Source organism: Myotis daubentonii, chromosome 1, assembly GCF_963259705.1.
Source record: "Myotis daubentonii chromosome 1, mMyoDau2.1, whole genome shotgun sequence".
Taxonomy (NCBI): Eukaryota; Metazoa; Chordata; class Mammalia; order Chiroptera; family Vespertilionidae; genus Myotis; species Myotis daubentonii.
Window position 1 is genome coordinate 53,980,718 of NC_081840.1, and position 16,468 is coordinate 53,997,185.

A 16,468-nucleotide genomic window follows, 5' to 3' on the forward strand; every position below is an offset into this window, starting at 1 on the left:
TAGACCCCCATCACCCTCCGATCACCTGATTGGCCCCTTGCCCAGGCCTGACGCCTCTGCCAGAGGTGTCAGGCTTGGACAGGGGACCCCCATCTCCCCCCGATCACTGGCTCTGGCCCCCGCCCAGGCCTGAGGCCTCTGACCCAGGCTTCAGGCCTGGGCAAGGGGACAATCATATCCCCCCAACCCCTGGCTCAGCCCCCCGCCCAGGCCTGATGCCTCGGCCAGAGGAGTTGACCCTCATCACCCTCTGATCACCAATCACCGGATCGGCCCCTTGACCAGGCCTGAGGCCTCCGGCAGAGGTGTCAGGCCTGGGCAGGGGACCCCCAGCTCCCCGCGGTTGCAGGCTCCGCCCCTGCCCAGGCCTAACGCCTCTGGCTGAGGCGTCCAGCTCGGGCAGCGGGGACCCGCAGCTGCAGCGGCCCCACGATCGTGGGCTCTGCTTTAGGCCCAGGCAAGGGACCCCTAGCTCCCGGGACTCCCAGCTTCGACCGTGTCCAGCTCCCATCGCTGGCTCCACCCCTACTTCCTGCTATCATTGGCCAGGGCAGCAAAGGCGCCTGATTCTCCTATCATGGCTGGGGGCAGGGCAAAGGCGGCCCCAGGGCCGCCTTTGCCCTGCCCCCCAGCTCTTAGCTCCCCCCTGGGTTTCCGATCACTGTCAGTGGCAGGGGGCTTCTTCCTGCTTTCCCTTTCGCCTCCCTGCATTGTGCCTACATATGCAAATTAACCGCCATCTTGTTGGCAGTTAACTGCCAATCTTAGTTGGCAGTTAATTTGCATATAGCCCTGATTAGCCAATGAAAAGGGTATCGTCGTATGCCAATTACCATTTTTCTCTTTTATTAGTGTAGATATGCATAGCCCATGGACACAGACAATGGAGTGGTGAAGGCCTGGGAGGGGTGGGTGCGGGATGGAGGGGGTCAATGGTAAAAAACAAACAAACAAACAAATGGGACACCTGGAATACTTTCAATAAACATCTCCCCTTTCCTGCCCCAATTTAAAAAATAATAAATTGCTAAAATATCTGGCATAGGGCTCATAGCAAAGAGTGCACCACATGCAACCCATCTAAAGGGCAGCCTTTGGGAAATCATGGCCCTCCAGGAAAAGTTCAAGCTCCTTAGCATGGCACGAGGCCTCTTTGGACATGGCTTTGTCCCTCTTTTCCCTCCGCTCTTCAATGTAGCCTGTACTCTGGCTATACTGACCTACCTGTAGTTTCCTGAGTCTACCTTGATCTTTCAGACTTCAATGCCGTAGTCATACCATTCTCTCTGGAAGGCTAACCCAAATCCAGTCCAACTAGGAAGCTTCCACTCACCCTCAAGTTCACCACAGATAACAGCTCCACTGTGAAGCACGTGTTGGGAGACAGTTCTTTATGGTTCTCTCCCATTTCTGTACACCTTGCAAGAGAGGAACCAGCTGCACTTTGCCCTGGACTATCTCTTCAAGGATATTTGTATAGTGCATAGCCATGGAATATAGAGATAGTGTTTCCCTCTGGAGCAAAGGTCAGGGATACTTACTACCCATTATAAAAGATTTAGGTTCCTTAAACTTTGGGTTCCTTCTCCTGTAACACAACCCACTGTATGTGCAGTTGACATTTGGCCCTCATTGTGTTGCCCTGTGGGATCTGAGGCATAAGGAACAGAAGACATATTGCTGGTACTCTGCTTTATGCATTGCCACGAGTAATAAACTGTCCTTCGTCACTGGCACAGGAATTTTGTGTTGTCTACTAGTAACGTGTTAGTTTGCAAGCAGGGTAAAAGCGGAGACTCTTCATATGTCTTAGGACCATAATCCCTTCCTTTCCATTTCATCCCACTGTAGGAATGTGAATTGCTCCTTAAACTCAGTTCTCAAATTATCCTGAACGTTGCAGAGTTTACCACAATATTCAGTGACTACATAATTTTCTTGTAACTGCATCTGCAATAGTGCCTGGGGCACACTGAATGCTTGGACTTTGTTGAATGAGTGAACGTGTCATTCCTAGGCAGTTCCTTTAAGACTCTTCCCAGTGCTGGCGTACATCCAAAGGGGGGCCCAGTGCTCTCGGCCTCGGTTCTAACTGTCCTATGCTCACTTCTCCTACACAGCCTTGAACATCTCCCCTTTCCTGCCCCAGAATGACCCCTTCAGTTCTGGTACTTGATGAGTTACTTCTGGCTCCTGTTTCTTGACACTCTTGTTTTCTCTTAGGAATTGTGTACTGGTAACAATCTTCACTTGAAGAGTCCCCAGGACCGCTCTTCTTAGTACACATCTTCATAAACAACTACCCGGAGTGAAAAAAATTCACATTCTATCACACAACACATTAGTTACACACTGTGTTACATGAAAATTCAGAAAAATACGTCCTCTGTAATTTTAACTTAAGCCAGTGATAATAAATGTAGAATAGACCAGGTTAACTCCAAGTATAGGATTTTGCACTATTTTCCCAGAGAACTTTCTCTCAGTTGCTTTCCATCTGTCTAATCAGTATTTCAGTATAGTACTTCATTATTTCTTCAGCCAACAAATATCTATTCAGTTCCTCTTCATTGCAAGGCAATGTCTTTACTGTGATGCACACAAAGATGAATCAGATGTGATTCATGTCCTCAAAATGCTCGTGATAAAATATGCATGTCACCCTAGCTACTTTGGCTCAGTGGATAGAGTGTCAACCTGTGGACTGAAGGGTCCCAGGTTCGATTCCAGTCAAGGGCACATACCTGGGTTGTGGGCTAGATCCCCAGTGGGGGCGTGCAGGAGGCAGCCAATCAATGATCTCTCTCATCATTGACGTTTCTATCTCTCCCTCTCCCTTCCTCTTTGAAATCAATAAAGATATATTTTAAAAAATATGCACGTTATGTACCACAAAAATATTGTAAGGTTTCAGACAAAATAACATTTCTACTTCCCCAGAAAATGTAGATATTAGGAAGGCTCTCAATTACAGTGTGAGGGTGAAGGGCAAGGAATGTAGTCTAGGATTAGAGAAAATCTCCTGCAAAAGGCTCAGAGTTAGAGCAATCCAAGTGCTGTTCAGCTATCAATCACCATGGATGGTTCACTTTGGCCCGAGTGTTGAATATATATAGGAAGAGATTGACTAAAAATGTGTAATTGTAGATTGGGGTCAGATTAGGGAGCCATGGAGTTTAGTTGTTTAATTAATACTTTGGCATTGTACAGGCAAATGAGGGGGCAGTGAAAGTTTTTGATCAAAAGGAAAACTTGATCACAGACAAATTAACCTTGTAGTAACAATAAAAATGAATTGGAGATGGAAAGCTTACAAGATTTTGGGGAAGTGTGCTGAGAGCCTATTCTAATGCAATGGCTCAGGTGAGAGGTACTAAGAACAGGAACATGGGCAGTAACAGGAGAAATTGAGTGGAGAACAGATTTCAAAAGATTTCAGAGAGAAACTTGGCAACATAGGAGTGAGGATGAGGAGATGCTTCAATCAAATGTTATCTTGCATAATCCCTTTAACATCCAATCAATATTTCTTCATAAGAATATCATGAGCTGTGGGTGGTCCGATTTTGTTGTTAATCCTCATGGAGGATATTTTTTCCCATTGATGTTAGAGAGAATGGAAGGGAGGGGGGAAGAGGAGAGAGAACAGAAAGAGAAACATCGAGATGAGAGAGCCACATCAATTGGTTGCCTCCCACACATGCCCCAACCAGGGCAGGGAACCTGCAACCCAGGTATGTGTCTTTGACCAGAATTAAACCTGCGACCCTTCGGTTCATGGGCCAAAGTTCTAACCTTTGAACCACCGGTCAGGACTCAACTGTCTTGTTGAAATAAAAATGTGTTTGCTTTTCCATTTTCCTTGAACTACCCTGATCTATCTATTCTTTTTCTTTCTTTTTGTAAAAAAGTATTTTTTATTGATTTCAGAGAGAAAGGGAGAGGGGATGAGAGAGAATCATTGATCGGCTGCCTCCTACACACCCCACACTAGGGATCAAGCCCACAACCCAGGCAAAAATATGAAACACTTCACAAATTTGCATGTCATCCTTGCACAGGGACCATGACAATGTCTGTATCATTTCAATATTAGTATATGGGCTGCCGAAGCAAGCACTGATCTATGTATTCTGCCTTGGTTTCTGCCTTGTTATTACCATCACTGCTTTTCCTATGGATTTACAATCCACTTTTTAAAAACTGTGGTAAAACACCACACCATATAAATTTACTCTTAACAATTTTAAGTATACATTACAGTATTGTTAACCATATCCATATTATTGTACAACAGATCTGTAAAACTTTTTTCTTTTTAAAAATATTGCTGAGGAGTATTACAGATATCTCTCAAAATTCTTCCCCTCCCTTAGCCCCCCTCCTCCCAGCTCCTGCCTTCACCACACTATTGTCTGTGTCCATTGGCTATGCATATCTATAATAATCTATATACATAAAAGCCTAAGCAACCATTACAACCAGTTGACCAAACGACCGGTTGCTATGATGTGCACAGACCCCAGGGGCAGATGTTCAAAGCAGGAGCTGCCCTCTGGTGGTCAGTGCACTCCCACAGCCAACCTCCTGCGGCCGGCCAACCTCCCATGGTCCCTCTCCCTGGCTGGCCAGCCCCGATTGGCCCTGATCAGCCCTGATCACCGGCCAGGCCGAGGGATCCCACCCATGCATGAATTCGTGCACCGGGCCTCTAGTAAAAGCATAATATGCTAATTAGACCAGATGTCCTTCCAGACATCCTTCCTTCCAGCCAAAGCCACAGCGGATAGGGGCCACAGCAGAGGCAGCAGAGGCCTCTGGCCACAGCAGACAGAGGCTGGGGCCAAGGCCCTTGCACGAATTTCGTGCATTGGGCCTCTAGAATGTATTTAAGTTCTTTGGTTAATCTCTTTCCATCTCTACCCCTGATCTGAGATATGTCAGTCTGTTCCATGTGGAACTTTTTTCATCTTGCATAACTGAAACGCCATACCCTTGAACCACAACTCCCTGTTTCCTGCTCCTTCTAGCCCCTGGGCAACCACCACTACACTTTCTGTTTCTGAGTTTGATTACTTTAGATACCTCATATTAGTGGAATCATGCATTACTTGTCTTTTTGTGACCGGCTTATTTCACAACATAAGGTCCTCAAGTATCATTCATGTTGTAGCTAGCATACAACAGGACTTCATTCTCTAAATAATATTTCCTTTTCTTACCCATTCATCTGTTGATGAACATTTAGGTTGTTTCCATGATTTGGCTATTGTGAATAAGGTTGCAATCAACATAGATGTGCAAGTACCTCTTCAAGATACTACCTTTTAAATTATTTTGGATATTTACCCAGAAGTGGGACTGTAGTTCTATTTTTAATTTTTTGAGGAATCTCCATACTGTTTTCCACAGGAGCTGCATCCTTTTGCAACCCATGAAGAATCACCACCCCTTTTTTTTTTGTTTGTTTTTTTTTTTTTTTTTAATTAAATCTTTATTGTTCAGATTATTACATTTGTTCCCTTTTTTTCCCCCCCATAACTCCCCTCCTCCCAGTTCCCGCCCCACCCTCCGCCCTCACTCCCCACCCACTGTCCTCATCCATAGGTGCACGATTTTTGTCCAGTCTCTTCCCACATCTCCCACACCCCTTTCCCCCCCAAGAATAGTCAGTCCATTCCCTTTCTATGTCCCTGATTCTATTATAATCAACAGTTCATTCTGTTCATCAGATTATTTATTCACTTGATTCTTAGATTCACTTGTTGATAGATGCATATTTGTTGTTCATAATTTGTATCTTTACCTTTTTCTTCCTCTTCCTCTTCTTAAAGGATACCTTTCAGCATTTCATATAATCCTGGTTTGGTGGTGATGAACTCCTTTAGCTTTTCCTTATCTGTGAAGCTCTTTATCTGACCTTCAATTCTGAATGATAGCTTTGCTGGATAAAGTAATCTTGGTTGTAGGTTCTTGGTATTCATCACTTTGAATATTTCTTGCCACTCCCTTCTGGCCTGTAAAGTTTCTGTTGAGAAATCAGCTGACAGTCGTATGGGTATTCCCTTGTAGGTAACTGAGTTTCTTTCTCTTGCTGTTTTTAAGATTCTCTCTTTATCTTTTGCTCTTGGCATTTTAATGATGATGTGTCTTGGTGTGGTCCTCTTTGGATTCCTTTTGTTTGGGGTTCTCTGCGCTTCCTGGACCTGTAAGTCTATTTCTTTCACCAGGTGGGGGAAGTTTTCTGTCATTATCTCTTCAAATAGGTTTTCAATATCTTGCTCTCTCTCATCTTCTGGCATCCCTATAATTCTGATGTTGGTACGCTTGAAGCTGTCCCAGAGGCTCCTTACACTATCCTCGCATTTTTGGATTCTTTTTTCATTTTGCTTTTCCGGTTGGATGTTTTTTGCTTCCTCGCATTTCAAATCATTGACTTGATTCTTGCGCTCCTCTGGTCTGCTGTCGGGCGTCTGTATAATATTCGTTATTTCAGTCCGTGTGTGCTTAATTTCTAGTTGTTTCCCCAATATAAGATCGAGGGTCTTATTAGTTTTCGTGTAGATCTCATTAAGTTTATCGGCAGCTTCTAAACAGTTCTTGAGAGACCTTAAAAGTGTGGTTCTGAACTCTATTTCTTCCATTGACAATTTTGTCCTATTTCTTTGTCTCCGCATTTTGTTATGCTTCCTTGGTGCACCCCCTAGTGGTCTTTGTTCGAAGTCTTATAGATAAATCTTGATTGTTGTAGCAAATTCCAGGGAGGGTTTGACCTCCAGGCCAAGTGGCTATGAGAATCAGCTGTGTCAGCAGTGAGAGAACTTCTGTCCTCTAGGGAGGTGCTAATCTAGCCTTTGCCTGAGGCTATCCGGCAAATGCCTCTGTGCAGGGCGTGGGCAGGGCGGGTCGCACAGGATCAACAGGGTGGGCCAGAGAGAGCAGTTATGGCGGCTCTCAGTCCTGTCCCCAGGGGCTCTGCCTCTCTGAGTCCCAGCACCTGCAGCAAAGCTCGGAGAGAAAGCTGCACTCGCTCTGACCGAAGCCAGACAGTCCCGCTTCTCCCGTTTGAGTCTGGGTCCCTAAAGACTCGCCCGGATCTGGAGCTCAGAGTCTGCGACTCCCTCCCGATTGAAAACGCCAACCGCGCCCTCCGCCGCCAGCCCGCTCCGCACACTCCGCACCTCAGAATTTGACTTCAGCACTGCGCCTCCTCTGAGTGTCCGTATGCGTTTCTCTTTCCTCCTAGTTGTAGGACTTCACTCAGCCAGCGTTCCTGTGGTTCTGGGTGATGTCCGTTCTGTGTTTTAGTTTCACTTTTGAAGTAGTTGTTCAAAGCAGCAAACTCCGGCGTTAACCTATGCCGCCATCTTGGTTCTCCGTATCTCACCACCCCTTTTAAAGCTAAACCTTTTCAGAACGTTTCTGGTGGCAACATTCTGAAAGCTCATCAGTGAGTGCTTTCTGGAATTACGTGATGATCATAGCATGTGATCCTCATCCAGGGCCTGGCCTTCTAACCAACATAGTAGGATCTCAATAAACATTTGTTAAATGAAAAATTAAACAACTCCAGACTTATGCTGCATTTCCTCAATCCATAGAACCAGGTAATGTTTAGGGGTCATAATGCTTGAAGATCGTTTAGTACAGCTCCATAATTTGATGGGTAAAATTATGTGACTTTCCCCCCCAAAGTTATGCCAGGAGACGTGAATTTATTTAACAGAACCCAATTCCTCCCCCCCCCCCCCCCCCCGCAACCTACCCTCAGATTTCAGTTCTTTTAAAAAACTATATAGGCTCTCCTTGTTTCAGCCTGAAAATAATTGTCCTTGTTTTAGAATATAAAAACAAAATAGAGCTTAGGTACTTATCTCAATGAGATTTATCCTTCGAGGGGGCAAGTTTGGGAATTTAAACACCCAGGCACTTCTACCCCTTTTAGGACTATTTCAGGGACTATTCAAAGAAGTCATCAGCGTAGACACCAATCAGAATTGACTCTTTAAAACTTGAATATTTAAAAATTAAGCCAACTCTGAGAGGATAAAGATTTGTCACTATTGGGGATATTTACTTACTAAATTATGATGGTACCTATTTATAGAGCTTGCACCAGGTATTTCCCAAGCATTATATTATGTTATAGCAGCTATTGGTATTATACTTGTTCCCATTAAATAGATAACTTTTGAGAGCATAATAACTTGTCTATGTCACACTGAAATTTGAACTGTAGTCACTCACTACATGCAAGAAGCTGTGCTGGAATGGTGGAGCATTCGAGAACTGGGAAACAAGCCCCAAAGTGGTGTATGCAGCTAGTACATCATACAAGAGAAGTATTGTACATGAAAGGAAATGTAATTGTCTGAGAAGACATGTACTGTGTTATTTAAAGAAGTATGCCATAAATTCTGAAGCCAACAGGAGTAGGTGTTTAGAAAAAAAGAAGGGAAGGGAAGAAAGAAAAAAGGAGAGAAGTTTAAATTAAATTATTTAAATATAAAGAACAGAAAGATCACAGTAGAAAAAGCAAAAGCAAAAAACAAATCGGAAGATGTGGGATTCTATTTCCCTGTTACCATTTACTAATGAGTGATCTTGGGTATACTACACATTTAATAAGTACATTCATCTAAGGTTTTTGCTGCCCAACAAGGGACAGTAACTACATCAGAAAAGTTTGTTAAGTCACATTACATTATATATTATTTATGTTACACATATTATTTTATTTCATGTTAGATGCAATGCTATGTTCTTCCCCAGTGCAACTCAAGGTCCAAAGCCATTGCATTAGAATCAAAGTCTCCTATGACTAATTGAAATGTTAAAGAAAAGACAAAGTACAGGTTAAAAAAAAAGTTCTTCCCTTGCTGTTAGCTCATCCCTCCCCTCCTCCAGCCCTTATGCTTCTTATTTATTCAAGAAAGAAGGCAAACGAGCATCTTACTAGCCGTTCTTATCCAGAAAATATCAGCATTTGGGCCGACCGGAAGGGAACAGGGAGCGGGGAGTCAAGAGGGGAAGAGTGTCATGCGGTTTTAAAAGCCGAGTTTAGTGGCGCCCAGGAATAGAATTCTGTGTAAATTTGACTTATCGGGCATTTAAAACATCCTTGTAAACGTTTCATTTTATTACTTCTAAAGAACCTTTATTCTGATGCTTAAAAATAGTTCGAATTCATGTAAATTTTAAGTAAGACTTTGGAGGCAATATAGCCAAGATTTTACTGTCTTCCATGCAGTTAAGTAGGAATCCTTTAGTAGACTGATCCTTTTTGCAGTAAGCTTCCAGCAAGGGTAGTGCTGCCCTCCCAAGAGATGTTCTAAAACTGTTGACCCCCCTCCCCACATTTTTTTTTTTTTTCATAAGGAGGATTTTGTCTTAGTGACAAAAACTAGCTTTCTGCCAGCACTTTTCCTTAAGGTGAGCTTTTAGCCTGTACCCTCATCGTGTGCCATAGATTTATAGATTCCTGTGCCATTTGCTAATCCACTTGTAACGCTATGATCCACATGTTTAGCCATCGGATTACATTTGTAAAATGTACCTTTTCCGTGCTCTTGTTATGCCTGATTTTAAGAGATGTGAACAAGTTCACAACACTTAAGTCTTCCCCAGTCACGTTTACCTTCTGACCAGGTGGTCAGGCTAACAACGCCTAGTTGCCCAGACCTAGTCGCCCAGAGTCTAATCTCCAACACTTAGGACAGGGCCTTTTGTGTGCACAGTTCTCACGACCCACACAACTTGGACTAACTCGAGAGAGAAGAAAACATCTCCCCAAAAGATAATGGTTCGCTTCAGGGCTCGCAGGAGATGCTTTTAATTAGCGCTGCTTCTGATGGGGCCGAGGAGGCGAAGAACTGTCCCCACACGTGGGGCTTATCGCCCGGGGATGCCTCCAGTCTCCGGACAAATCTCTGAAGTGGGAAAGGGCCAGTTCCCTCCGCAGGGCCCCAGAGTGAGAGAGCCGCGGGGGGATGGGCAGGGGCCATCAGGGGAGAAGTCTCCGGCCTTTCCCCGTCTCTCAACACCATCCCTCCCCCACCCCGCCCCTCCTTCCCTGAATCCTAAACAAGCCGGCGGGAGAGGGGCCCCGGGGGCAGGCTGGCCGGGAGGCTCGGCCTTTGTGGCTGCTCAGTCCTCGACGGTGGCGGCGAGGCAGAGGGGGCGGGGACGCGGGCCGGAGACCCTCAGCCGGGGCTTGACCCCCAGGTGCATTGTCCGGCGCGGCCCGCCCCCCTCCCCAGGCCGCGACCCTGTCGCCACGGCCCCCCCCCCCCCTCGCCCCTTCCCACCGTCTCCCTCCGCCGGCCGCGCCGACTTCGCGGTGCCCAGACCAGGGGCCAGATGTAGAAAGTAGTCCGCGGGCCGGCAGCGCGGTGCTGTCCACTCCGCGCCCCCGCCCCCAGCCGCCGCCTCACTCCGCCCCCAGGCCGGACTCTCCGGGTCCCCCGCCTCCTGCGAGCGGGTGTCCGTGCGCCGGCCTCGCCGCAGCGACACACCGAGACCGGGGCGAGCCGGGCCGCGCCACGCCGGTGCCCGAGCGGGAAGCCCGGGTTGCACGCGTCCAGCCGCGCGCGGGGAGCTGCGGGGGCGGGCGCCGGGGGCGGACGACGGCGGCGGGCGGCGGGGAGCATGCCCGCGCAGCCCCGCTGAATGGCGCCTTCCCTGCGACCCCTCGCCCGGCCGCGGCCGCCGGGGATGCTGCTGCTCCGCGCGCTCCTGCTGCTCCTCGGCTCCGTTCCAGGTGGGCGCGCGTCCTTCTGCGCTTCCGCGCCTGGGGGGCGCGAGTGGGCCGGGCGGAGGGGGCGCGGGCTGCGTGGCGGGGGCGGCGGGGTTCTCCGCGGTGGCGCTGACCCCGGTCCCGGTCTCTTCCCTGCAGCCGGTCGGGAGCGGTGGCTGGAGGCGCGAGGGGCCGGGGGGCGCGGGCAGAGCTGGGGGAGCCTCTCCCAGCGCGCGCTCCTCCCACGGCGCTGCCCCTGGGCGCGGGCTGCAGCGCGGGGCGCCCGCTGTCCACTCGCGCCCCTTCCTCCTCGCGCCATTGTCCGCGCTCCGGCTGCGTCCTCGCCTCTGCAGCGCGTCCGGCCCCCGCGCCGCCCGCCCGCCCGCCCGCCCGCCCGCCTGCCCGCCTGCCCGCCTGCCCGCCGCGGCCGCACGTGGCTTTATTTATATTGTTTCCTCAGTGGCGGACTCACCACGCAGGGGGCGCCGGGGTTCCGCGAGGCGATCCGGCTTTGCAGTGGGGACTCCCCCACGTTTTTTGGGGGGTTGGTGGAGGGGGAGAGAAAAGGTACACTCAGCGCCCAGGTCGGCACCCCTGGAGCCCCCACTTTCCAGCATCCGGATGGATGGAGCGAGGGGGAGACGGGAGGGGTGGAATTGGGAAAAGAAGAGGGTTCGAAGTAGCGTGGCGGATTTGTGTCCCCGAGGGGATAAAGGGACCCGAACCCGAGAGGGGAGGCGTCTAAATAGGAGTTACTGCTCGCAGCCAGGTATTTTGGGGCAGGGCTTGAGGAGTGTGCGACCCTGAATAAACCCTTCAAACTCCAGGTTAGCCGTGCGCCAACTTCGGATGAACTCATTTTTCTTTTGTGTCTGTGTTGGTTATCCTCAAAAGAGATAAAAAGTGTAAAGTGGATGCGGTGGTTGGGGGTGGGAGAAGTGTTCAGGCGAATGGGTGGTTTTATTTATCTGCAGGTTACAAACCGCGGACTGACTTTTTTTTTTCTTTTTCTTTTTTTCTGGAGGAGTTAGTTTTCTGTTAGCATGAGAAAAGGATCAAAGTGAGATCTGACTCGGAAACACAATGGGCGCCTTCCGGAGTGGCCCTCCAGCGCGCGGGGCAGTTAGGGTCGCTCGCTGCGCCCTGGGCACGCATTAGCAGTTGTCAGCCTGGGTGTGGGAGCGTGACCAGGGTGGGAGGTTCCCGCGAACCGGCCTCGCTCAGAGACAGAGACCAATCCCGGAGATTTGTACTCAAGGGTTCAAAACAATCAGAAGGAAGATGAAACGTTCCCTCCGAACCCCTAACGTTCAGCTGGGGGGGGGGGGGGCAAGACTTTTAGCCTTTGCACTGAATGCAAGAGGTGACAAGGTATTAGGTGGTCGTAGGATCCTGGAGGGGAGAGAGGGCAATCTGTATACCTAGGATAAAACCTGTCCTCTGCTCTGATAAAAAGCGTACTGGTTGATTAAGCAATCTCTTAGCCCTGTTAGACAGTAAGGACCAATTAGTCACGCATTTTTTTCCAACAGTTGGCAGTTCCAAAAAAAAAAAAAAAAAAAGAAAAAAGAAATAAAAGTTTCCTAATCCGATCACCCACTGAGTACAAGCAGCAAGAGTTACCAACTTTTCGAAGTCAAATTGTCTGTCCTTTAAATATCTACCTGACTCTGGAGACATTAAGTAAATGGGTCTCTTTCCAGGAGAGGAGACAGTCCTTGCTGTAAAAGGGCAGATGTAAAAATGCAAACTTGTAATTTGTCACAAAAGATAAACGCTCTTCTCAAAGGGGTAGGTGCCAGGCCTCCAAAAACACTTCAAGGGGCAAGGAAATAAACTTGCTTGTTCACAGAGTTGGAGTTTTGCTAATGATTTCTTGTAAAATTAGACTTTTACGACTTACTCTGTTCAAGATCTTTTTGACAAGCTTGTAAAAGTAGCAAACAGCTTGTGCTCCGGAGTTCTGATGATTTTGAAACTCTAGCAAGAAACTTGAGAACAGAATTCTTACAAGGCATACACGTTATGGAAATCTTCCCCATGCTTTTAGTGTGGATGTTGTAAAAGGTGATATTTCTGATTTGTTGAAAAGGCTTGCTGAAACTTAGATGGTTTATTAAGATGTTTGGGAGTGAACTAATATGGTTTGTTAAACTTTGTCTTAGTACACCCTGAATATGTGTTTTACAATTGTGTGTGAAGAAATGATGTTATACCTATAATTCTGGACATACCTTTCCCCCTTTTCATTATAGGAATGTGGTGCTTTAGCGAACTGTTTTTTGTAAACGAACCACAGGATGTAACTGTCACAAGAAAGGACCCAGTCATGTTAGATTGCCAGGCTCATGGAGAAATTCCTGTTAAGGTCACATGGTTGAAAAATGGAGCAAAAATGTCTGAAAATAAACGGATCCAGGTTCTGTCTAACGGCTCTTTATACATCAGTGAGGTGGAGGGCAAGCGAGGAGAGCAGTCGGATGAAGGATTTTATCAGTGCTTGGCGATGAACAAATATGGAGCCATTCTTAGTCAAAAAGCTCATCTGACCTTATCAAGTAAGTGTTTAAGTTCTTGATTGTTTTACATTTTTTTCATTGCTATATTCTCATTATTTTTTCAACTCATTTATATGCTAATCCTAAAGTCATACAAACATTAGGAATTTTCCTGGAGCTATTAGTTGATGCCAACAAAAGGCATGCAGAAAAATCTGAGGGGGTGGAAATGTAAATTCAACTGGAGTGATTGAGTACAAAAGTTAAATTAGGTTAAGAACACCAAAACCTGTAGATGTGGCTTTATGTAAATTTGAAGTGAGGAGAGTTGAGAGTAAAAGTTTGGCTAACACAACAACTGTTGTTCTAAAAATCGAATCTTTTGTAAAAGAATAATTGAATTTTAAAAATTACTAGCAAATCTTTCTGCTTTGTAAATCTGGAGTGCTAAATCTTTCTTATAGCTCAACCTTCCATTGCTCTGACCACTTTAAGATCACCCATGTTGCTTTTAATTGTAAGCGAGGGCATTGGTCAGTAACTCTCAAGCCTTTGAAGTATTCCTAGTCTTTTCCTGCTGAGAGAGAAAGAGATTAAGGCCATTTCCATATTATGCCTAATGGACTTAAACCAGATCTGCTCACCTTTTTCCAGTTGTCATAAAGTTTGCTGTCTAATGATTTCCTTTGTATTAACAGCCCCATCAGATCAACCACTGTCCAGGAGATCCATTGCTTGGAGGTTGACCTGATGACTGTTGGGTGGGTGTAAAGATAGGTCCAAGATAGAGTACTCCTTGTTCCCACTGAGGCCTTCCACCTCTTCAGGTGACCAAACACTGCAGCACAGCACTCAGCATTATAATGGACAATTTAAATCTTAAAAAAAAAACCCACACAACTGTATCTTTTAAAAAGTTGTACAGGCACCCTACTTAACATGCTTTTGTTGATCCACAAAAAATAGATTCTGCACTATACTTTGAAACTGATCATTTAAAAGATGGAACGATAGGAACAGGGAGCTGTTGACATGAAGGCATAATCTTTAGGAAATAGTTTCTTCAAAGACTACACAGTTGAAATTTAGGGAGCTATTGGCAGGGGTTTCCTAGGTGATCTTATTGTAACTGTCTATGGCCATATTAATATCAGATTCATTTAGCAGTTTATTTTATTTATACAACAATTGTGGAAAATAAATTGCAAGAAAAGATACTTTTATATTGAAATATGCCAGAAAAGTAGAGAAGTTTCCAATTCTAGTCTCTCCCCCCACCCCAAGAATAGCATAAACCTGAGAGAATTTCTGATAAACTTTCTTTTTTTGCTGTGATCATTGGCCAGTAATTATTTTTGTGGCTGAGTAGTGGTTTTTCTGTGCAGCACTGTTCTCAGGAAAGTATGCTTTTTCTATTATGTTCTCCATTTAACTTTTGTCTACTGTAGAATTGTTTTTAGAGAGCTGTAATTTTTTCTTTTTTACCGGGTTTGGGAAATGTTGTGTTTTCAAACCAGAAACTGTAACTGGTATTACCTTGCTGGAGAGAAGAAGGGCAAGATGGATAGGTGGAGGGGGGGGTGGGTGGGCCTTGAGAAGATGAGGCATTTGTCATGACCACAGATTAGCTCCAGGACCTCCTTGGAAGTCTGACGGGTACCCAGAAATACTACGGACGCACACAGAGCTTTCAGATTTCATAGTCTGAACAGTGTAATAAATGTTAGTAACAGCAAAACACATGTTAGTATTGGCTTTTTTTTAGTATCTGTATAAAAATTTATACTAAATATTTAATTACCTGTGAATCATTTTGAAGGTTCCTGTGAAGTAGTTTTCATATTGTAAATGCCAAAAACTTTCTAATGGAACTATTTAGAGCATTGCTTTGCTATTAAATATCAACTGTAGTCAGTTATAAGGACCCCTCTTTTCATAGGCGTACATTTTATCTAACTCTGAGGAGGTATTTTGCTAAGACATTGCATTTAGTATTATAGATTTAAAATAAGAAATGCATAGTGGGTTTAGATTTTTCTTTAGAAATATGAGGTTTCTTAGAGATTCCGAACTCACCAAATAGTTCTGATATCTAAGAAGCCAAGCCCAATGATGTAGGCTCAAATGACTTTATCCTGTGTTCAGGGTAAAGCTATAATACATATTAAACAGGAAGAGAATAGGCATTAAGTGGACATTCTGGATTTGTGTGTGTGTGCTTTAACCTAGTTCTCTCCTAGTTATTGATAGCAGCGGGGTGCAAGTATGTTCTTTTTATTTTCTGGTCAAAGATTTTGTCAGCAAGCATTGCTTCAGAGGTGTAATAATACAGCACCTGGAAATCTAAAACTTTAATCTGGGCAAGTTTTAGATTTTTAACACACAGGCAATCAAGTCTTGGTTTCTGAATTTAGGAACTAGAAGCTGAAAGTTGCACTCTAGGCAAGAATTCCATTATTCATGTGTAAATTAGGAATTCACAGGGTTAAAAGGTTAGAAACTGGCCAGGATGAGGTTTACCCTTGTGATAAAGAGCAGATGACCCTCATTCATTGGCCAAAGCTTTCATGTAGCTCTTCTGCAAAGTTAGCTATTGCCACGAATTGTTCTTGAGGAATGCAGAAATTCAAATGTGAACAGGCCTTTCCTTAAGTGTCACCGCGGAGCCTTATCTCCCAAGCACATCAGAGCCTGCTTGGGGGACATGGTTCCTCCCCAAAAGGCCTGGAGGCTTTGCTTTCCTGTTGTTCATCCAAGCACAAAAGAATCTGTCGAATTTAGTTTATCTAAGGCATCCCATTTTTAAAGGAAAGTATAGGGTTAAAGTAATATTTAGTTGTTGTTGTTTTAAAGGAAGGTAATCCTTTCTTATTGATAGCCGGTTTAGCTGTTTTACATTTTCGTGTAATTGGAATGGAAAGGGGAGTGAGGTGGGAGACCCTTTTTTCTGGTTGTATACAATAGTAAGAACACAAGATTAAACTGTTTCCTATAAATTTCCATATTTTAAACTTTTGGCAAATCAAAATTTCACTTTCATGGGTGCTAAGTCTTCACGAGCTTCTAATGTTTTAGAAGTAAGAAGTAATGTATGGACATCCTGATGTTTCTTGAATTCTCAATGCTGAAGCAAGATAAATTTCATAAGAAAGCATTAGTGTGGTAAAACGGTCTCATATTTCAACAAGTTTAAATTAAGATAAGAGACATTTGAGAGAAGTAAAGGAGGAGGCGG

At 45.4% G+C, this 16,468-nt stretch overlaps 1 protein-coding gene and 1 non-coding gene across 2 annotated transcripts in view; one reads left to right on the top strand and one right to left on the bottom strand.

Annotated features, from left to right (window-relative positions):
* Nucleotides 1-4,016: 4,016 nt before the first annotated feature.
* LOC132224099 (U6 spliceosomal RNA) lies at nt 4,017-4,120 on the bottom strand. The gene has a single exon (XR_009450595.1). It is a non-coding gene; the product is annotated as a U6 spliceosomal RNA (small nuclear RNA).
* Nucleotides 4,121-10,668: 6,548 nt separating this feature from the next.
* Nucleotides 10,669-16,468, top strand: part of PRTG (protogenin) — a 129,731-nt gene continuing 123,931 nt past the window's right edge. The window contains exons 1-2 of the mRNA XM_059670402.1: nt 10,669-10,759; nt 12,991-13,293. Of these exons, the coding sequence (XP_059526385.1) occupies nt 10,669-10,759; nt 12,991-13,293 (394 nt within the window). The remainder of the gene's footprint in view (nt 10,760-12,990; nt 13,294-16,468) is intronic.